Source organism: Bombina bombina, chromosome 2, assembly GCF_027579735.1.
Source record: "Bombina bombina isolate aBomBom1 chromosome 2, aBomBom1.pri, whole genome shotgun sequence".
In the NCBI taxonomy this organism is placed as follows: Eukaryota; Metazoa; Chordata; class Amphibia; order Anura; family Bombinatoridae; genus Bombina; species Bombina bombina.
Window position 1 is genome coordinate 1,442,053,508 of NC_069500.1, and position 25,000 is coordinate 1,442,078,507.

The window sequence follows — 25,000 nt, forward strand, 5'->3', positions numbered from 1 at the left end:
TGGCTAATCATCGCCACGCCATAAGGACAGCACTTAAAAACGGCGATTCCGAACAGCCAGTAGCGCGACACTGCGCTAACAAGGGACACTCAGTATCTTCCATCCGCTATATTCTAATCGACCACATACCCCCATTAGATCGGGGTGGCGACCGGAATAAGCAACTTCTGAGACGAGAGGCCCAGTGGATGTTCAGATTAGGCACAATACAACCAGGTGGCCTGAACACCATGCCGGACTTTAAGAGCATTATGTGATCCACAACTGGGGTGCCACACACTTGGGGTATGCCAGGTGGACATGGTGGCTCCGTTTTGGCACACATTTCAGTTTCCCCTAGGTGTAGGGGGAAGTGTTGTGCGCCTAACGGCACAGTTTAGGTGGGACATCTGTCTCCACCTTCTCTGTGGAAGCCTGGTCCGCCGTGAGCCATTACCCATTGCTTTAACATGCACCACCAGTCTTAAAAACGGACACTAAAAAGTCACATCCACTTGGATAAATTGCAGAGGTGGATAGTATCTATATGAGCTTTATATGTCCATGATCTTTATCTGTATTACCTTTTCTCATATATCCCTGCTTGCAATTATATTGGAGGCTAGAATTCTGAAATAAGGTTACCCCCCTCACTTAATTGTTGGCACATTTTGGCCGTCGCAAGCCATTACCCCCTAATGGTCAAAATTTAATTTAATTGAAAACTGTGCCCTAACGAAAAAGCAGCCCAAATAGCACAGCCCTATAATACTGTTATATATATCTACTGCTCTAATCTGATCTTCATTTGCTTGCGAATTTAGTGTAGCATTATATATGTTTAACGCCACTTTGCTGTAATATACTGGCGATACATTATGAGTCACAGCACTCACATTTGCAACATTACGTTTGTAACTTACCATTCCAATCAATTGTACTGTCATATGGTCCAATTTTTATTTTATTTTTTAATTTTTATTTTTTAACTATTCAATTTTTAAATTAGCATTTTTTCTATATATACAATATGATTGTATATAATTTAGTACACGTTACTTATGGCACTATGAATATTGTTGTTTCATTCAGCTGGCATACCATTGCAAATTATGGCACCTTTTGGCAATCAGAGTTGTTTATGATTACCATGGTTACTGTTTCTATGCCGACTGGATGTAGCAACGTTTGACAATGTATATCCATCACAATTTTCTTGGCACTTATTAGAAGATGGCACACTGCTGTTATAATAAGTCCCTCAAATTAGTATGTCACATTAATACGTTTGAAATTGTAGAGTACACTACTTTATCTTTTATTTCACGTTTTGTCTGTTGAATCCGTAAACCGGAAGTGAGGTAATACAACTTCCGGTTTCGGATAGCACTGTGGAACGCAATATGCGTTCCAAATTCGAAAAATTGGCGCACTTTTCTTTTGGAGAGACACTTAGGTTGATATGTTGTAATTGATATGTAACACTATAAATGAGTTGAATTTTGTTTGTTTTGCATGCTGATGAAGGGGTTGTGAACCCCGAAAACGTTCCATTAAATTGGTTTTTTGTGGAAAAGTCCTGAGAGTGCATTTTTTTTGCTTTATATATATATATATATATATATATATATATATATATATATATATATATATATATATATACACAGTGGATATAAAAAGTCTACACACCCCTGTTAAAATGTAAGGTTTCTGTGATGTAAAAAAATGAGACAAAGATAAATCATTTCAGAACTTTTTCCACCTTTAATGTGACCTATAAACTGTACAACTCAATTGAAAAACAAACTGAAATCTTTTAGGTAAAGGGAAATAAAAATAAAAAACTAAAATAATATGGTTGCATAAGTGTGAACACCCTTTTATAACTGGGGATGTAGCTGTGTTCAGAATTAATCAATCACATACAAAATCATGTTAAATAGGAGTCAGTCACACCTGTAATCATTTAAAGTGCCTCTGATTAACCCCAAATTAAGTTCAGCTGTTCTAGTTGGTCTTTCTTGACATTTTCTTAGTCGCATCCTACAGTAAAAGCCATGGTCCGCAGAGAGCTTCTAAAGCATCAGAGGGATCTCATTGTTAAAAGGTATCAGTCAGGAGAAGGGTACAAAAGAATTTCCAAGGCATTAGATATACCATCGAACAGTGAAGACAGTCATCATCAAGTGAAGAAAATATGGTGCAACATTACCAAGAACTGGATGTCCCTCCAAAATTGATGAAAAGATGAGAAGAAAACTGGTCTGGGAGGCTACCAAGAGGCCTACAGCAACATTAAAAGAGCTGCAGGAATATCTGGCAAGTACTGGCTGTGTGGTACATGTGACAACAATCTCACGTATTCTTCATATGTCTGGGCTATGGGGTAGAGACAGCAAGACGGAAGCCTTTTCTTACAAAGAAAAACATCCAAGCCAGACTACATTTTGCATAAACACATCTGAAGTTTCCCAAAAGCATGTTGCAAAAGGTGTTCTGGTCTGATGAAACCAAAGTTGAACTTTTTGGCCATAATTCCAAAAGATATGTGTGGCGCTAAAACAACACTGCATATCACCAAAAGAACACCATACCCACAGTGAAGCATGGTGGTGGCAGCATCGTGCTTTGGGGCTGTTTTTCTTCAGCTGGAACTGGGGCCTTAGTCAAGGTAGAGGGAATAATGAACAGTTCCAAATACCAGACAATATTGCCACAAAACCTTCAGGCTTCTGCTAGAAAGCTGAACATGAAGAGGAACTTCATCTTTCAGCATGACAACGACCCAAAGCATACATCCAAATCAACAAAGGAATGGCTTCACCAGAAGAAGATTAAAGTTTTGGGATAGCCCAGACCTGAATCCAATTCAAAATCTGTAAAGAGGGCTGTGCACAGGAGATGCCCTCACAATCTGACAGATTTAGAGTGTTTTTGCAAAGAAGAGTGGGCAAATCTTGCCAAGTTAAGATGTGCCATGCTTAAAACTCATACCCAAAAATACTGAGTGCTGTAATAAAATCAAAAGGTGCTTCCATAAAGTATTAGTTTAAGGGTGTTCACACTTATGCAACCATATTATTTTAGTTTTTTATTACCCTTTACCTAAAAGATTTCAGTTTGTTTTTCAATTGAGTTGTACAGTTTATAGGTCACATTAAAGGTGGAAAAAGTTTTGAAATGATTTAACTTTGTCTCATTTTTTTACATCACAGAAACCTGACATTTTATCAGGGGTGTGTAGACTTTTTATAGCCACTGCATATATATATATATATATGTGTGTGTGTGTATGTGTGTATATATATATATATGCAGACAAAAAGTCCAAAAGGCATGAATATGAGGCAAGACTTGGATCTATTCATAGATTAATTTACATGTCTTTTGCCTACTGCTACTAAAGCTATACTATCTGTATAGAGCATTCTTATTCTCTCCCTATCCAATATTGTAGGTGAATTCCATTGCCCCTTGGCACATATCATTATATAAATGAAATAACAACAACCAATGAGTGTTCATCGGTTTTATATAAAAAAATATAATGTGTTTTATTTTAAAAAGATTTTTATAGACATACAAGTTTATTCTAGGTCAAATCAAGTATCAAAATGATTTTATCATTTTATTATTATCAGCCCACTAAATTTTTCATAAACAACATAGCACTTTTCCGAGATTCCCTCCCCCCATAGCATCTACTCTTGTATATAAACTTCAAATAATAATATATATTGGATCTATAGGATGCCACCATCTTCATAGGCTCATTAAGAGTGTGAAAAATATATATGTGGGTAACCACCTGGGTGCCATATAGATAGGATCACCCAGGATTGAGTCCAACAGTTAATTTACAAGTATTCACTACATATATGCCAAACGAAAGTTGTCCTCAAAAAACATTTTACCCACAATATACATCCCTTCACACTTATTCATGCCATTTCGCTATCAATTACAAACCCAACTTCCAATTAGATACTTATTGTACAGGACAGTTGAAACCGGTGGCAATTACTTTGCTACCCAGGATAGCAGGAACACCATATTTCACACTTCTTGCATCACTATACCATCATCTTTCTTGTTTAATAAAATAGCCAACCATGTTAAACTCTCAATTAGATAGTAATTAATAATCAGTACATATGGATGGCAAATAAATAAATAAATAAACAAGCAAATTAAGGAAAGAAAAAAACAAACTAACTTTTAGTGTAAACCTATATATTACACACCAACAATTGCCTTGCATAGGACAGTGTGTAATATCAGGCATTAGCAAGAAAAGCCCTGTAGTACCCAAACAATAGAGTAGCTATTATTACCCTTTTTCTATCTGCATCTTTATTCTTACCTACATCTTTATTCTTATCTCTAGTGCTTTAATACAAGTATTCTATATATAATGTGAGCTTTTGATAATAGTTTTTCTTTTTTACATCTCTAGAGAAAAATTCTGTTTATCACCGAGGTGATTGCTGAATTTGTTGTGCTTACATTTCTAAGTATAGCATAACTACAAAAAAGTTAAACATTAGTTTTTTCCTAGTAATACGCCACAAATTCTTAACAATAAACACACAACCACGTTATTACTTTCTGATTACAAGCACAGCCCACTAACATCACTGTTCCACACACTATCTCTATGAGAATTTCACATTTAAGATTTTCTTTCGTTTGCACTAAACACCTGCACACTATGTTTCATTCACACAATACCAATTAGGCTGTGCTTACACACTATTGGCCCACACCAGTACTTAACCTGATAGCAGGTGAACACCACTAGATCTCTGATGAAGCGCATGTGAGCATGCGGGAAACGCGTCAGATCCAGCCCTGCACACTGTGACTGTGTATCGCACTAAACTGTTCATTAAACTAACCACTTTGGAAAACAGAGCCTGCAGTTCCTCGTTTTTCTTTCTTCCAATACTATATATATATATATATATATATATATATATGTGATTGTATGTGTGTGTGTATATATATATATATATATGTGTGTATATGTGTGTGTGTATATATATATATATATGTGTATATATGTGTGTGTATGTGTGTATATATATATATGTGATTGTATGTGTGTGTGTATATATATATATATATATATATGTGTGATTGTATGTGTGTGTGTATATATATATATATATATATATATATATATGTGTGTGTGTGTGTGTATATATATATATATATATATATATATATATATATATATATATATATATATATATAGCAAGTAGGAAACAGCACTCTCTGGACTTAAGTTTTAAACAAATAGTTTAATCGGTAACGTTTCGAGGAATGCTCCCCTTCATCAGACCAACAACATACAAGTGAGTCAAACATTTAAACATACATAAACCCCTCCCCTTTGTGCAAAAACCGCCAAAAATCAGTTGCCATGGCAACCAAACATACAATACAAAGTAAATAATGTGAATAAAGCAACAATCACATCAAAAGAACCCAATTAAGAATATATTCATGATCAATTAGCAGATAAATACATAACCACAACAGTAGTTCATATATTGTATTTCAGAGCACCCAGTCTAAATAACTAGTTGCAACATTTAATATACAGAACATAAAATGTTGTTTCTTGTGTGTATCACTGACACTGTCTTGTGTGTACCACTGACACTTTCTTGTGTGTACCACTGACACTTTCTTGTGTGTACCACTGACACTTTCTTGTGTGTACCACTGACACTTTCTTGTGTGTACCACTGACACTTTCTTGTGTGTACCACTGACACTTTCTTGTGTGTATCACTGACACTTTCTTGTGTGTACCACTGACACTTTCTTGTGTGTACCACTGACACTTTCTTGTGTGTATCACTGACACTTTCTTGTGTGTATCACTGACACTTTCTTGTGTGTACCACTGACACTTTCTTGTGTGTACCACTGACACTTTCTTGTGTGTATCACTGACACTTTCTTGTGTGTACCACTGACACTTTCTTGTGTGTATCACTGACACTTTCTTGTGTGTATCACTGACACTTTCTTGTGTGTACCACTAACTACAGACAGCGCAGACAGTACTCTGTGTGTTACATGAAGTAACAATGTCATTAATCAGTAAAGCGTTATACACAGACATATTTACTGCAGCTCACAATAAAGTGTCAGTTATAGCATGTTGCAGGTACACAGGGTAACTACAGACAGTGCAGACAGTACTCTGTGTGTTACATGAAGGAACAATGTCATTAATCAGTAAAGCGTTATACACAGACATATTTACTGCAGCTCATACTGACTGTTTCATGCCTGTGAAGCAAGAGGTCATTTTGTGGGGTCAACCTCCTCCCACTCTATTCCCAGCACATGACCTCCACAAACCAGAACTGTATGACCTGTCACTAACTTCCCAGACACAAGACTAAGGCGCTCTGTATAGTGATGTGTCACTCAGAGGTTCATTAGCTCAGACAGGACATGAGACTGTCACTACTGATTACAGTGTGGGTCTGGTGAGGTTACCTAACAAGCCTCATTAGTACAGTGAGGTGCCACAGACAGGACATGAGACTGTCACTAATGATTACAGTATGGGTCTGGTGAGGTTACCTAACAAGTCTCATTAGTACTGTGAGGTGCCACAGACAGGACATGAGACTGTCACTACTGATTACAGTATGGGTCTGGTGAGGTTACCTAACAAGTCTCATTAGTACTGTGAGGTGCCACAGACAGGACATGAGACTGTCACTACTGATTACAGTATGGGTCTGCTGAGGTTACCTAACAAGTCTCATTAGTACTGTGAGGTGCCACAGACAGGACATGAGACTGTCACTACTGATTACAGTATGGGTCTGGTGAGGTTACCTAACAAGTCTCATTAGTACTGTGAGGTGCCACAGATAGGACATGAGACTGTCACTACTGATTACAGTATAGGTCTGCTGAGGTTACCTAACAAGTCTCATTAGTACTGTGAGGTGCCCCAGACAGGACATGAGACTGTCACTACTGATTACAGTATGGGTCTGCTGAGGTTACCTAACAAGTCTCATTAGTACTGTGAGGTGCCACAGACAGGACATGAGATTGTCACTACTGATTACAGTATGGGTCTGGTGAGGTTACCTAACAAGTCTCATTAGTACTGTGAGGTGCCACAGACAGGACATGAGACTGTCACTACTGATTACAGTATGGGTCTGCTGAGGTTACCTAACAAGTCTCATTAGTACTGTGAGGTGCCACATACAGGACATGAGACTGTCACTACTGATTACAGTATAGGTCTGGTGAGGTTACCTAACAAGTCTCATTAGTACTGTGAGGTGCCACAGACAGGACATGAGACTGTCACTACTGATTACAGTATGGGTCTGGTAAGGTTACCTAACAAGTCTCATTAGTACTGTGAGGTGCCACAGACTGCACATGAGACTGTCACTACTGATTACAGTATGGGTCTGCTGAGGTTACCTAACAAGTCTCATTAGTACTGTGAGGTGCCACAGACAGGACATGAGACTGTCACTACTGATTACAGTATGGGTCTGGTGAGGTTACCTAACAAGTCTCATTAGTACTGTGAGGTGCCACAGACCGGACATGAGACTGTCACTACTGATTACAGTATAGGTCTGGTGAGGTTACCTAACAAGTCTCATTAGTACTGTGAGGTGCCACAGACAGGACATGAGACTGTCACTACTGATTAACGTATGGGTCTGGTGAGGTTACCTAACAAGTCTCATTAGTACTGTGAGGTGCCACAGACAGGACATGAGACTGTCACTACTGATTACAGTATGGGTCTGGTGAGGTTACCTAACAAGTCTCATTAGTACTGTGAGGTGCCACAGACAGGACATGAGACTGTCACTACTGATTACAGTATGGGTCTGCTGAGGTTACCTAACAAGTCTCATTAGTACTGTGAGGTGCCACAGACAGGACATGAGACTGTCACTACTGATTACAGTATGGGTCTGGTGAGGTTACCTAACAAGTCTCATTAGTACTGTGAGGTGCCACAGACAGGACATGAGACTGTCACTACTGATTACAGTGTGGGTCTGGTGAGGTTACCTAACAAGTCTCATTAGTACTGTGAGGTGCCACAGACAGGACATGAGACTGTCACTACTGATTACAGTATGGGTCTGTTGAGGTTACCTAACAAGTCTCATTAGTACTGTGAGGTGCCACAGACAGGACATGAGACTGTCACTACTGATTACAATATGGGTCTGGTGAGGTTACCTAACAAGTCTCATTAGTACTGTGAGGTGCCACAGACAGGACATGAGACTGTCACTACTGATTACAGTATGGGTCTGGTGAGGTTACCTAACAAGTCTCATTAGTACTGTGAGGTGCCACAGACAGGACATGAGACTGTCACTACTGATTACAGTATGGGTCTGGTGAGGTCACCTAACAAGTCTCATTAGTACTGTGAGGTGCCACAGACAGGACATGAGACTGTCACTACTGATTACAGTATGGGTCTGGTGAGGTTACCTAACAAGTCTCATTAGTACTGTGAGGTGCCACAGACAGGACATGAGACTGTCACTACTGATTACAGTATGGGTCTGGTGAGGTTACCTAACAAGTCTCATTAGTACTGTGAGGTGCCACAGACAGGACATGAGACTGTCACTACTGATTACAGTGTGGGTCTGGTGAGGTTACCTAACAAGTCTCATTAGTACTGTGAGGTGCCACAGACAGGACATGAGACTGTCACTACTGATTACAATATGGGTCTGGTGAGGTTACCTAACAAGTCTCATTAGTACTGTGAGGTGCCACAGACAGGACATGAGACTGTCACTACTGATTACAATATGGGTCTGGTGAGGTTACCTAACAAGTCTCATTAGTACTGTGAGGTGCCACAGACAGGACATGAGACTGTCACTACTGATTACAGTATGGGTCTGGTGAGGTTACCTAACAAGTCTCATTAGTACTGTGAGGTGCCCCAGACAGCACATGAGACTGTCACTACTGATTACAGTATGGGTCTGGTGAGGTCACCTAACAAGTCTCATTAGTACTGTGAGGTGCCACAGACAGGACATGAGACTGTCACTACTGATTACAGTATGGGTCTGGTGAGGTTACCTAACAAGTCTCATTAGTACTGTGAGGTGCCACAGACAGGACATGAGACTGTCACTACTGATTACAGTATGGGTCTGGTGAGGTTACCTAACAAGTCTCATTAGTACTGTGAGGTGCCACAGACAGGACATGAGACTGTCACTACTGATTACAGTATAGGTCTGGTGAGGTCACCTAACAAGTCTCATTAGTACGGTGAGGTGCCACAGACAGCACATGAGACTGTCACTACTGATTACAGTATGGGTCTGGTGAGGTCGCCTAACAAGTCTCATTAGTACTGTGAGGTGCCACAGACAGGACATGAGACTGTCACTACTGATTACAGTATGGGTCTGGTGAGGTTACCTAACAAGGCTCATTAGTACTGTGAGGTGCCACAGACAGGACATGAGACTGTCACTACTGATTACAGTATGGGTCTGGTGAGGTTACCTAACAAGTCTCATTAGTACTGTCAGGTGCCACAGACAGGAAATGAGACTGTCACTACTGATTACAGTATGGGTCTGGTGAGGTTACCTAACAAGTCTCATTAGTACTGTGAGGTGCCACAGACAGGACATGAGACTGTCACTACTGATTACAGTATGGGTCTGCTGAGGTTACCTAACAAGTCTCATTAGTACTGTGAGGTGCCACAGACAGGACATGAGATTGTCACTACTGATTACAGTATGGGTCTGGTAAGGTTACCTAACAAGTCTCATTAGTACTGTGAGGTGCCACAGACAGGACATGACACTGTCACTACTGATTACAGTATGGGTCTGGCGAGGTTACCTAACAAGCCTCATTAGTACTGTGAGGTGCCACAGACAGGACATGAGACTGTCACTACTGATTACAGTATGGGTTTGCTGAGGTTACCTAACAAGTCTCATTAGTACTGTGAGGTGCCACAGACAGGACATGAGACTGTCACTACTGATTACAGTATGGGTCTGGTGAGGTTACCTAACAAGTCTCATTAGTACTGTGAGGTGCCACAGACAGGACATGAGACTGTCACTACTGATTACAGTGTGGGTCTGGTGAGGTTACCTAACAAGTCTCATTAGTACTGTGAGGTGCCACAGACAGGACATGAGACTGTCACTACTGATTACAGTATGGGTCTGGTGAGGTCACCTAACAAGCCTCATTAGTACAGTGAGGTGCCACAGACAGGACATGAGACTGTCACTACTGATTACAGTATGGGTCTGGTGAGGTTACCTAACAAGTCTCATTAGTACTGTGAGGTGCCACAGACAGGACATGAGACTGTCACTACTGATTACAGTATGGGTCTGGTGAGGTTACCTAACAAGTCTCATTAGTACTGTGAGGTGCCACAGACAGGACATGAGACTGTCACTACTGAATACAGTATGGGTCTGGTGAGGTCACCTAACAAGTCTCATTAGTACTGTGAGGTGCCACAGACAGGACATGAGACTGTCACTACTGATTACAGTATGGGTCTGCTGAGGTTACCTAACAAGTCTCATTAGTACTGTGAGGTGCCACAGACAGGACATGAGACTGTCACTACTGATTACAGTATGGGTCTGGTGAGGTTACCTAACAAGTCTCATTAGTACTGTGAGGTGCCACAGACAGGACATGAGACTGTCACTACTGATTACAGTATGGGTCTGGTGAGGTTACCTAACAAGTCTCATTAGTACTGTGAGGTGCCACAGACAGGACATGAGACTGTCACTACTGATTACAGTATAGGTCTGGTGAGGTTACCTAACAAGTCTCATTAGTACTGTGAGGTGCCACAGACAGGACATGAGACTGTCACTACTGATTACAGTATGGGTCTGCTGAGGTCACCTAACAAGTCTCATTAGTACTGTGAGGTGCCACAGACAGGACATGAGACTGTCACTACTGATTACAGTATGGGTCTGGTGAGGTTACCTAACAAGTCTCATTAGTACTGTGAGGTGCCACAGACAGGACATGAGACTGTCACTACTGATTACAGTATGGGTCTGGTGAGGTCACCTAACAAGTCTCATTAGTACTGTGAGGTGCCACAGACAGGACATGAGACTGTCACTACTGATTACAGTATGGGTCTGGTGAGGTTACCTAACAAGTCTCATTAGTACTGTGAGGTGCCACAGACAGGACATGAGACTGTCAATACTGATTACAGTATGGGTCTGGTGAGGTTACCTAACAAGTCTCATTAGTACTGTGAGGTGCCACAGACAGGACATGAGACTGTCACTACTGATTAACGTATGGGTCTGGTGAGGTTACCTAACAAGTCTCATTAGTACTGTGAGGTGCCACAGACAGGACATGAGACTGTCACTACTGATTAACGTATGGGTCTGGTGAGGTTACCTAACAAGTCTCATTAGTACTGTGAGGTGCCACAGACAGGACATGAGACTGTCACTACTGATTAACGTATGGGTCTGGTGAGGTTACCTAACAAGTCTCATTAGTACTGTGAGGTGCCACAGACAGGACATGAGATTGTCACTACTGATTACAGTATGGGTCTGGTAAGGTTACCTAACATGTCTCATTAGTACTGTAAGGTGCCACAGACAGGACATGAGATTGTCACTACTGATTACAGTATGGGTCTGCTGAGGTCACCTAACAAGTCTCATTAGTACTGTGAGGTGCCACAGATAGGACATGAGACTGTCACTACTGATTACAGTATAGGTCTGCTGAGGTTACCTAACAAGTCTCATTAGTACTGTGAGGTGCCACAGACAGGACATGAGATTGTCACTACTGATTACAGTATGGGTCTGGTGAGGTCACCTAACAAGTCTCATTAGTACGGTGAGGTGCCACAGACAGGACATGAGACTGTCACTACTGAATACAGTATGGGTCTGGTGAGGTTACCTAACAAGTCTCATTAGTACTGTGAGGTGCCACAGACAGGACATGAGACTGTCACTACTGATTACAGTATGGGTCTGCTGAGGTCACCTAACAAGTCTCATTAGTACTGTGAGGTGCCACAGACAGAAAATTAGATTGTCACTACTGAATACAGTATGGGTCTGGTGAGGTTACCTAACAAGTCTCATTAGTACTGTGAGGTGCCACAGACAGGACATGAGACTGTCACTACTGATTACAGTATGGGTTTGGTGAGGTTACCTAACAAGTCTCATTAGTACTGTGAGGTGCCACAGACAGGACATGAGACTGTCACTACTGATTACAGTATGGGTCTGGTGAGGTTACCTAACAAGTCTCATTAGTACTGTGAGGTGCCACAGACAGGACATGAGACTGTCACTACTGATTACAGTGTGGGTCTGGTGAGGTTACCTAACAAGCCTCATTAGTACTGTGAGGTGCCACAGACAGGACATGAGACTGTCACTACTGATTACAGTATGGGTCTGGTGAGGTTACCTAACAAGTCTCATTAGTACTGTGAGGTGCCACAGACAGGACATGAGACTGTCACTACTGATTACAGTATAGGTCTGGTGAGGTTACCTAACAAGTCTCATTAGTACTGTGAGGTGCCACAGACAGGACATGAGACTGTCACTACTGATTACAGTATGGGTCTGGTGAGGTCACCTAACAAGTCTCATTAGTACTGTGAGGTGCCACAGACAGGACATGAGACTGTCACTACTGATTACAGTATGGGTCTGCTGAGGTTACCTAACAAGTCTCATTAGTACTGTGAGGTGCCACAGACAGGACATGAGACTGTCACTAATGATTACAGTATGGGTCTGGTGAGGTCACCTAACAAGTCTCATTAGTACTGTGAGGTGCCACAGACAGGACATGAGACTGTCACTACTGATTACAGTATAGGTCTGGTGAGGTCACCTAACAAGTCTCATTAGTACTGTGAGGTGCCACAGACAGGACATGAGACTGTCACTACTGATTACAGTATGGGTCTGCTGAGGTCACCTAACAAGTCTCATTAGTACTGTGAGGTGCCACAGACAGGACATGAGACTGTCACTACTGATTACAGTATGGGTCTGGTGAGGTTACCTAACAAGTCTCATTAGTACTGTGAGGTGCCACAGACAGGACATGAGACTGTCAATACTGATTACAGTATGGGTCTGGTGAGGTTACCTAACAAGTCTCATTAGTACTGTGAGGTGCCACAGACAGGACATGAGATTGTCACTACTGATTAACGTATGGGTCTGGTGAGGTTACCTAACAAGTCTCATTAGTACTGTGAGGTGCCACAGACAGGACATGAGACTGTCACTACTGATTAACGTATGGGTCTGGTGAGGTTACCTAACAAGTCTCATTAGTACTGTGAGGTGCCACAGACAGGACATGAGACTGTCACTAACTGATTACAGTATGGGTCTGGTGAGGTTACCTAACAAGTCTCATTAGTACTGTGAGGTGCCACAGACAGGACATGAGATTGTCACTACTGATTACAGTATGGGTCTGGTAAGGTTACCTAACATGTCTCATTAGTACTGTAAGGTGCCACAGACAGGACATGAGATTGTCACTACTGATTACAGTATGGGTCTGGTGAGGTTACCTAACAAGTCTCATTAGTACGGTGAGGTGCCACAGACAGGACATGAGACTGTCACTACTGATTACAGTATGGGTCTGCTGAGGTCACCTAACAAGTCTCATTAGTACTGTGAGGTGCCACAGATAGGACATGAGACTGTCACTACTGATTACAGTATAGGTCTGCTGAGGTTACCTAACAAGTCTCATTAGTACTGTGAGGTGCCCCAGACAGGACATGAGATTGTCACTACTGATTACAGTATGGGTCTGGTGAGGTCACCTAACAAGTCTCATTAGTACGGTGAGGTGCCACAGACAGGACATGAGACTGTCACTACTGAATACAGTATGGGTCTGGTGAGGTTACCTAACAAGTCTCATTAGTACTGTGAGGTGCCACAGATAGGACATGAGACTGTCACTACTGATTACAGTATAGGTCTGCTGAGGTTACCTAACAAGTCTCATTAGTATTGTGAGGTGCCACAGACAGGACATGAGATTGTCACTACTGATTACAGTATGGGTCTGGTGAGGTCACCTAACAAGTCTCATTAGTACGGTGAGGTGCCACAGACAGGACATGAGACTGTCACTACTGAATACAGTATGGGTCTGGTGAGGTTACCTAACAAGTCTCATTAGTACTGTGAGGTGCCACAGACAGGACATGAGACTGTCACTACTGATTACAGTATGGGTCTGGTGAGGTTACCTAACAAGTCTCATTAGTACTGTGAGGTGCCACAGACAGGACATGAGACTGTCACTACTGATTACAGTATGGGTCTGCTGAGGTCACCTAACAAGTCTCATTAGTACTGTGAGGTGCCACAGATAGGACATGAGACTGTCACTACTGATTACAGTATGGGTCTGGTAAGGTTACCTAACAAGTCTCATTAGTACTGTGAGGTGCCACAGACAGGACATGAGACTGTCACTACTGATTACAGTATGGGTCTGGTGAGGTTACCTAACAAGTCTCATTAGTACTGTGAGGTGCCACAGACAGGACATGAGACTGTCACTACTGATTACAGTATGGGTCTGGTGAGGTCACCTAACAAGTCTCATTAGTACTGTGAGGTGCCACAGATAGGACATGAGATTGTCACTACTGATTACAGTATGGGTCTGGTAAGGTTACCTAACAAGTCTCATTAGTACTGTGAGGTGCCACAGACAGGACATGAGACTGTCACTACTGATTACAGTATGGTTCTGGTGAGGTTACCTAACAAGTCTCATTAGTACTGTGAGGTGCCACAGACAGGACATGAGACTGTCACTACTGATTACAGTATGGGTCTGGTGAGGTCACCTAACAAGTCTCATTAGTACTGTGAGGTGCCACAGACAGGACATGAGACTGTCACTACTGATTACAGTATGGGTCTGGTGAGGTTACCTAACAAGTCTCATTAGTACTGTGAGGTGCCACAGACAGGACATGAGACTTTCACTACTGATTACAGTATGGGTCTGGTGAGGTTACCTAACAAGTCTCATTAGTACTGTGAGGTGCCACAGACAGGACATGAGATTGTCACTACTGATTACAGTATGGGTCTGGTGAGGTCACCTAACAAGTCTCATTAGTACTGTGAGGTGCCACAGACAGAAAATGAGATTGTCACTACTGAATACAGTATGGGTCTGGTGAGGTTACCTAACAAGTCTCATTAGTACTGTGAGGTGCCACAGACAGGACATGAGACTGTCACTACTGATTACAGTATGGGTCTGGTGAGGTTACCTAACAAGTCTCATTAGTACTGTGAGGTGCCACAGACAGGACATGAGACTGTCACTACTGATTACAGTATGGGTCTGGTGAGGTTACCTAACAAGTCTCATTAGTACTGTGAGGTGCCACAGACAGACATGAGACTGTCACTACTGATTACAGGTGTGGGTCTGGTGAGGTTACCTAACAAGCCTCATTAGTACTGTGAGGTGCCACAGACTGGCACATGAGACTGTCACTACTGATTACAGTATAGGTCTGGTGAGGTTACCTAACAAGTCTCATTAGTACTGTGAGGTGCCACAGACAGGACATGAGACTGTCACTACTGATTACAGTATGGGTCTGGTGAGGTTACCTAACAAGTCTCATTAGTACTGTGAGGTTGCCACAGACAGGACATGAGACTGTCACTACTGATTACAGTATGGGTCTGGTGGAGGTCACCTAACAAGTCTCATTAGTACTGTGAGGTGCCACAGACAGGACATGAGACTGTCACTACTGATTACAGTATGGGTCCTGGTGAGGTTACCTAACAAGTCTCATTAGTACTGTGAGGTGCACAGACAGGACATGAGACTGTCACTAATGATTACAGTATGGGTCTGGTGAGGTCACCTAACAAGTCTCATTAGTACTGTGAGGTGCCACAGACAGGACATGAGACTGTCACTACTGATTACAGTATAGGTCTGGTGAGGTCACCTAACAAGTCTCATTAGTACTGTGAGGTGCCACAGACAGGACATGAGACTGTCACTACTGATTACAGTATAGGTCTGGTGAGGTCACCTAACAAGTCTCATTAGTACGGTGAGGTGCCACAGACAGGACATGAGACTGTCACTACTGATTACAGTATGGGTCTGGTGAGGTTACCTAACAAGTCTCATTAGTACTGTGAGGTGCCACAGACAGGACATGAGACTGTCACTACTGATTACAGTATGGGTCTGCTGAGGTCACCTAACAGGTCTCATTAGTACTGTGAGGTGCCACAGACAGGACATGAGACTGTCACTACTGATTACAGTATGGGTCTGGTGAGGTTACCAAACAAGTCTCATTAGTACTGTGAGGTGCCACAGACAGGACATGAGACTGTCACTACTGATTACAGTATGGGTCTGGTGAGGTTACCTAACAAGTCTCATTAGTACTGTGAGGTGCCACAGACAGGACATGAGACTGTCACTACTGATTAACGTATGGGTCTGGTGAGGTTACCTAACAAGTCTCATTAGAACTGTGAGGTGCCACAGACAGCACATGAGACTGTCACTACTGATTACAGTATGGGTCTGGTGAGGTTACCTAACAAGTCTCATTAGTACTGTGAGGTGCCACAGACAGGACATGAGACTGTCACTACTGATTACAGTATGGGTCTGGTAAGGTTACCTAACATGTCTCATTAGTACTGTAAGGTGCCACAGACAGGACATGAGATTGTCACTACTGATTACAGTATGGGTCTGCTGAGGTCACCTAACAAGTCTCATTAGTACTGTGAGGTGCCACAGATAGGACATGAGACTGTCACTACTGAATACAGTATGGGTCTGGTGAGGTTACCTAACAAGTCTCATTAGTACTGTGAGGTGCCACAGACAGGACATGAGACTGTCACTACTGATTACAGTATGGGTTTGGTGAGGTTACCTAACAAGTCTCATTAGTACTGTGAGGTGCCACAGACAGGACATGAGACTGTCACTACTGATTACAGTATGGGTCTGGTGAGGTTACCTAACAAGTCTCATTAGTACTGTGAGGTGCCACAGACAGGACATGAGACTGTCACTACTGATTACAGTGTGGGTCTGGTGAGGTTACCTAACAAGCCTCATTAGTACTGTGAGGTGCCACAGACAGGACATGAGACTGTCACTACTGATTACAGTATGGGTCTGCTGAGGTTACCTAACAAGTCTCATTAGTACTGTGAGGTGCCACAGACAGGACATGAGACTGTCACTACTGATTACAGTATAGGTCTGGTGAGGTTACCTAACAAGTCTCATTAGTACTGTGAGGTGCCACAGACAGGACATGAGACTGTCACTACTGATTACAGTATGGGTCTGGTGAGGTCACCTAACAAGTCTCATTAGTACTGTGAGGTGCCACAGACAGGACATGAGACTGTCACTACTGATTACAGTATGGGTCTGTTGAGGTTACCTAACAAGTCTCATTAGTACTGTGAGGTGCCACAGACAGGACATGAGACTGTCACTAATGATTACAGTATGGGTCTGGTGAGGTCACCTAACAAGTCTCATTAGTACTGTGAGGTGCCACAGACAGGACATGAGACTGTCACTACTGATTACAGTATAGGTCTGGTGAGGTCACCTAACAAGTCTCATTAGTACTGTGAGGTGCCACAGACAGGACATGAGACTGTCACTACTGATTACAGTATGGGTCTGGTGAGGTTACCTAACAAGTCTCATTAGTACTGTGAGGTGCCACAGACAGGACATGAGACTGTCACTACTGATTACAGTATGGGTCTGCTGAGGTTACCTAACAAGTCTCATTAGTACTGTGAGGTGCCACAGACAGGACATGAGACTGTCACTACTGATTACAGTATGGGTCTGGTGAGGTCACCTAACAAGTCTCATTAGTACGGTGAGGTGCCACAGACAGGACATGAGACTGTCACTACTGAATACAGTATGGGTCTGGTGAGGTTACCTAACAAGTCTCATTAGTACTGTGAGGTGCCACAGACAGGACATGAGACTGTCACTACTGATTACAGCTATGGGTCTGGTGAGGTTACCTAACAAGTCTCATTAGTACTGTGAGGTGCCACAGACAGGACATGAGACTGTCACTACTGATTACAGTATGGGTCTGCTGAGGTCACCTAACAAGTCTCATTAGTACTGTGAGGTGCCACAGATAGGACATGAGATTGTCACTACTGATTACAGTATGGGTCTGGTAAGGTTACCTAACAAGTCTCATTAGTACTGTGAGGTGCCACAGACAGGACATGAGACTGTCACTACTGATTACAGTATGGGTCTGGTGAGGTTACCTAACAAGTCTCATTAGTACTGTAAGGTGCCACAGACAGGACATGAGATTGTCACTACTGATTACAGTATGGGTCTGCTGAGGTCACCTAACAAGTCTCATTAGTACTGTGAGGTGCCACAGATAGGACATGAGACTGTCACTACTGATTACAGTATGGGTCTGGTGAGGTTACCTAACAAGTCTCATTAGTACTGTGAGGTGCCACAGACAGGACATGAGATTGTCACTACTGATTACAGTATGGGTCTGGTGAGGTCACCTAACAAGTCTCATTAGTACGGTGAGGTGCCACAGACAGGACATGAGACTGTCACTACTGAATACAGTATGGGTCTGGTGAGGTTACCTAACAAGTCTCATTAGTACTGTAAGGTGCCACAGACAGGACATGAGATTGTCACTACTGATTACAGTATGGGTCTGCTGAGGTCACCTAACAAGTCTCATTAGTACTGTGAGGTGCCACAGATAGGACATGAGACTGTCACTACTGATTACAGTATGGGTCTGGTGAGGTTACCTAACAAGTCTCATTAGTACTGTGAGGTGCCACAGACAGGACATGAGATTGTCACTACTGATTACAGTATGGGTCTGGTGAGGTCACCTAACAAGTCTCATTAGTACGGTGAGGTGCCACAGACAGGACATGAGACTGTCACTACTGAATACAGTATGGGTCTGGTGAGGTTACCTAACAAGTCTCATTAGTACTGTGAGGTGCCACAGACAGGACATGAGACTGTCACTACTGATTACAGTATGTGTCTGGTGAGGTTACCTAACAAGTCTCATTAGTACTGTGAGGTGCCACAGACAGGACATGAGACTGTCACTACTGATTACAGTATGGGTCTGCTGAGGTCACCTAACAAGTCTCATTAGTACTGTGAGGTGCCACAGATAGGACATGAGATTGTCACTACTGATTACAGTATGGGTCTGCTGAGGTTACCTAACAAGTCTCATTAGTACTGTGAGGTGCCACAGACAGGACATGAGACTGTCACTACTGATTACAGTATGGGTCTGGTGAGGTCACCTAACAAGTCTCATTAGTACTGTGAGGTGCCACAGACAGGACATGAGACTGTCACTACTGATTACAGTATGGGTCTGCTGAGGTCACCTAACAAGTCTCATTAGTACTGTGAGGTGCCACAGATAGGACATGAGATTGTCACTACTGATTACAGTATGGGTCTGGTAAGGTTACCTAACAAGTCTCATTAGTACTGTGAGGTGCCACAGACAGGACATGAGACTGTCACTACTGATTACAGTATGGGTCTGGTGAGGTTACCTAACATGTCTCATTAGTACTGTGAGGTGCCACAGACAGGACATGAGACTGTCACTACTGATTACAGTATGGGTCTGGTGAGGTTACCTAACAAGTCTCATTAGTACTGTAAGGTGCCACAGACAGGACATGAGACTGTCACTACTGATTACAGTATGGGTCTGGTGAGGTTACCTAACAAGTCTCATTAGTACTGTGAGGTGCCACAGACAGGACATGAGACTGTCACTACTGATTACAGTATGGGTCTGCTGAGGTCACCTAACAAGTCTCATTAGTACTGTGAGGTGCCACAGATAGGACATGAGACTGTCACTACTGATTACAGTATAGGTCTGCTGAGGTTACCTAACAAGTCTCATTAGTACTGTGAGGTGCCACAGACAGGACATGAGACTGTCACTACTGATTACAGTATGGGTCTGGTGAGGTTACCTAACAAGTCTCATTAGTACGGTGAGGTGCCACAGACAGGACATGAGACTGTCACTACTGAATACAGTATGGGTCTGGCGAGGTTACCTAACAAGCCTCACTAGTACTGTGAGGTGCCACAGACAGGACATGAGATTGTCACTACTGATTACAGTATGGGTCTGGTGAGGTTACCTAACAAGTCTCATTAGTACTGTGAGGTGCCACAGACAGGACATGAGACTGTCACTACTGATTACAGTATGGGTCTGGTGAGGTCACCTAACAAGTCTCATTAGTACTGTGAGGTGCCACAGACAGGACATGAGACTGTCACTACTGATTACAGTATGGGTCAGGTGAGGTTACCTAACAAGTCTCATTAGTACTGTGAGGTGCCACAGACAGGACATGAGACTGTCACTACTGATTACAGTATGGGTCTGGTGAGGTTACCTAACAAGTCTCATTAGTACTGTGAGGTGCCACAGACAGGACATGAGACTGTCACTAGTGATTACAGTATGGGTCTGGTGAGGTTACCTAACAAGTCTCATTAGTACTGTGAGGTGCCACAGACAGGACATGAGACTGTCACTACTGATTACAGTATAGGTCTGGTGAGGTTACCTAACAAGTCTCATTAGTACTGTGAGGTGCCACAGACAGGACATGAGACTGTCACTACTGATTACAGTATGGGTCTGGTGAGGTTACCTAACAAGTCTCATTAGTACTGTGAGGTGCCACAGACAGGACATGAGACTGTCACTACTGAATACAGTATGGGTCTGGTGAGGTTACCTAACAAGTCTCATTAGTACTGTGAGGTGCCACAGACAGGACATGAGACTGTCACTACTGATTACAGTATGGGTCTGGTGAGGTTACCTAACAAGTCTCATTAGTACTGTGAGGTGCCACAGACAGGACATGAGACTGTCACTACTGATTACAGTATGGATCTGGTGAGGTTACCTAACAAGTCTCATTAGTACTGTGAGGTGCCACAGACAGGACATGAGACTGTCACTACTGATTACAGTATGGGTCTGGTGAGGTTACCTAACAAGTCTCATTACTACTGTGAGGTGCCACAGACAGGACATGAGACTGTCACTACTGATTATGGTAAGGTTACCTAACAAGTCTCATTAGTACTGTGAGGTGCCACAGACAGGACATGAGACTGTCACTACTGATTACAGTATGGGTCTGGTGAGGTTACCTAACAAGTCTCATTAGTACTGTGAGGTGCCACAGACAGGACATGAGATTGTCACTACTGATTACAGTATGGGTCTGGTGAGGTTACCTAACAAGTCTCATTAGTACTGTGAGGTGCCACAGATAGGACATGAGACTGTCACTACTGATTACAGTATGGGTCTGGTGAGGTTACCTAACAAGTCTCATTAGTACTGTGAGGTGCCACAGACAGCACATGAGACTGTCACTACTGATTACAGTATGGGTCTGGTGAGGTTACCTAACAAGTCTCATTAGTACTGTGAGGTGCCACAGACAGGACATGAGACTGTCACTACTGATTACAGTATGGTTCTGGTGAGGTTACCTAACAAGTCTCATTAGTACTGTGAGGTGCCACAGACAGGACATGAGACTGTCACTACTGATTACAGTATGGGTCTGGTGAGGTCACCTAACAAGTCTCATTAGTACTGTGAGGTGCCACAGACAGGACATGAGACTGTCACTACTGATTACAGTATGGGTCTGGTGAGGTTACCTAACAAGTCTCATTAGTACTGTGAGGTGCCACAGATAGGACATGAGACTGTCACTACTGATTACAGTATGGGTCTGGTGAGGTTACCTAACAAGTCTCATTAGTACTGTGAGGTGCCACAGACAGGACATGAGACTGTCACTACTGATTACAGTATGGGTCTTCTGAGGTTACCTATCAAGTCTCATTAGTACTGTGAGGTGCCACAGACAGCACATGAGACTGTCACTACTGATTACAGTATGGGTCTGGTGAGGTTACCTAACAAGTCTCATTAGTACTGTGAGGTGCCACAGACAGGACATGAGACTGTCACTACTGAATACAGTATGGGTCTGGTGAGGTTACCTAACAAGTCTCATTAGTACTGTGAGGTGCCACAGACAGGACATGAGACTGTCACTACTGAATACAGTATGGGTCTGGTGAGGTTACCTAACAAGTCTCATTAGTACTGTGAGGTGCCACAGACAGGACATGAGACTGTCACTACTGATTACAGTATGGGTCTGGGGAGATAAAGCTCTCTGGTCTGGTGAGGTCACCTAACAAGTCTCATTAGGCAGGACATGAGAGATGTTTATGTCACTATACAGTACATTACAATATAACTCTTGCGTGGGGTTTTGATCATTATCTATTTGAGAAGTGACCTGGTACTTGTGAACAAATGACTCTGCATGTGTAACATATCTCAGCCTAATGTCACTATCCCTTTAAGACTTCCTTCTCTGACTGCTGCATTTGGGCAGTATTCACATTCAGCTTGCTTGCCTGCCTGATTAATCATTCATGCACCTGATTACCTCAGCCTCTTTTTAAGCCTTCTCAGGTCTAATGTGCTTTGCATTAACATTGAAGTGTGATCCTGAACAGAGGTTTGTGTCAGTTTCCTGCTTGAACTTACCAACTATTCCAAGATACAGCATTTTCTATTGCCTATGCTAAATATCATCAAACCGCAAGTATCAAAAATATCTCCATTCTGTTTCCTGGACACAGCTACTTAACACACTCTGAACTTTATTATAAATCAAACATGCTTTTGCTTACCATCACTCTCTAATTACAATAACATCATCTTACTCAGAACTTTATAACTATCTCTGTGCTTCTAGTTGTCATTGCTGAAATAACCTGCAACAAACCTAGATTGATCAAACAGTAATTAATGCCTGAGACTTGAAACTTAACTTTCACCTGTGCTACTCTGCTAATTTCTGACATACATCTCTTTATAATATTATGTACTGTGAACCTGCAACAAACCAAGTTTACATCTAAATGCACAAACAGTAATTAATGCCTAAACTTGCAGCTTGTCTAAATACCTGTGCAGCTGTGCTTAACTCTGACATACAGCTTTATATAATATTATGTACTGTGAACCTGCAACAAACCTAGTTTGCATCTAAGTGTCAATCTTCTACCAGTTTACCCTGAAACCTGAACATTCCACATTGCTATATTTTTCTCTCATTGAATCCTGCAGTTACTTCTATTAACTAACTATAAGTCACAGTGAAGTCAGAATATATTGTATACAAATGTTGCACTCTCCATTTCTTCTACAATAACTTATAGCAAATATGAATCACAGAATATCATCTATCCACGTCCAGGATACTCTTCCCCCGGTCAGGGGTCGGTGTCTTCAAATCCCTACCACTGCCCCGAGGGTCTGTTTCCTGAGCGCATGTACACCGGATCATGACAGCATGGGGACAAGCGTAATGTCACACTACACTGTGTAACTGTCAGATAACAATGCATTTGGGTCTTACCTGAGGGGTGTCGAACAGCATGCTTCTTCTAAACCGGCCTCTACGGATTTCCATCTCCAGGGCTGAGCAGCGGGCCACGGTGACCCGACTTCGGTGGTTTCGGCAAAACATTGTGAGTTGTTTCTGGACCTCTTTAGCTGGATCAGAATAAATCCTCCGTTTATCTAGAACTGGTGAAATCCACTGGCCAAATATGGGTTAAATCCACTGGGTCTGACAGCCAAGAATTGGTTATATCCACCAGGCAATAGCTGACTGAACTGCTGATAAAATCCGCTCTGTTCCTTAATCCACTGGATCCTCTGACACACTGAACCCCATGAAGAAGAAATGCCCCAACACGACCGCTCCTTGACCCACTGATAGACAAGTTATTGCTTCAGGGCTGTAGTGTCCTCTGGAGCCCCAGAACACACGGTGCCGACTCACAAGAATCAAGGGACTGAGTCACAACTCGGTGCTTAGCAGCTGTGTCTCTGTAGATATATGTGTGTTACATAGTGTCTCATTCGTTATATGTATCTCTCTGTAACTGTGTGTCTTACATTAACTCTCTCACACTCACTGTGTGCCTCACACTCACTGTCTCACACTCAGTCTCACACTCATGGTGTGCCTCAAAATCACAGTATACCATACTCTCTCACACTCACGGTGTGCCTCAAACTCACAGTATACCATACTCTCTCACACTCACTGTGTACCTCAAACTCACAGTATACCATACTCTCTCACACTCACTGTGTGCCTTAAAATCACAGTATACCATACTCTCTTACACTCACTGTCTCACACTCACGGTGTGCCTCAAACTCACAGTATCCCATACTCTCTTACACTCACTGTCTCACACTCACGGTGTGCCTCAAACTCACAGTATCCCATACTCTCTCCCACTAACTCTCACACTCTGTCTCAAACTCACTGTGTGCCACAAACTCACAGTATACCATACTTACACTCACTGTGTGCCACAAACTCACAGTATCCCATATTTTCTCACTGTCTCACACTCACTATGTGCCTCAAACTCACAGTATCTCTCACTCTTTGTCTCACACTCACTGTGTGCCTCAATCTCACAGTATCTCACATTCACCTTGAATCTCTATGTATGTATGTATCTCTCTCTTACACTCACTGTGTGCCACAGAGTTGGACTTTAACGCTCTACATATGTTTCTATCTCCCACTCACTGTGTAACTCACACTATCTGTGTATGTCTCACACACTTATTGTCTCTCTGTGTATGTCTCACACACTTATTGTCTCTCTGTGTATGTCTCACACACTCACTCTCTCTCTCTCTGTATGTTTCACACAC

The 25,000-nt window shown here is 42.9% G+C and overlaps 1 protein-coding gene across 3 annotated transcripts in view; it reads right to left on the reverse strand.

The window, feature by feature from the left end:
• The window catches only part of RTKN (rhotekin), a 356,615-nt gene that overhangs the window by 325,712 nt on the left and 5,903 nt on the right, over nucleotides 1-25,000 (reverse strand). For 2 of the 3 annotated variants that reach the window (XM_053704398.1, XM_053704397.1), the window contains exon 2: nucleotides 23,676-24,151. In XM_053704398.1, coding sequence (XP_053560373.1) covers nucleotides 23,676-23,786 — 111 coding nt within the window. In that variant the 5' untranslated portion in view covers nucleotides 23,787-24,151. Of the gene's footprint in view, nucleotides 1-23,675 lie in introns of all 3 variants that reach the window. The other variant, XM_053704399.1, reaches the window with a different exon arrangement.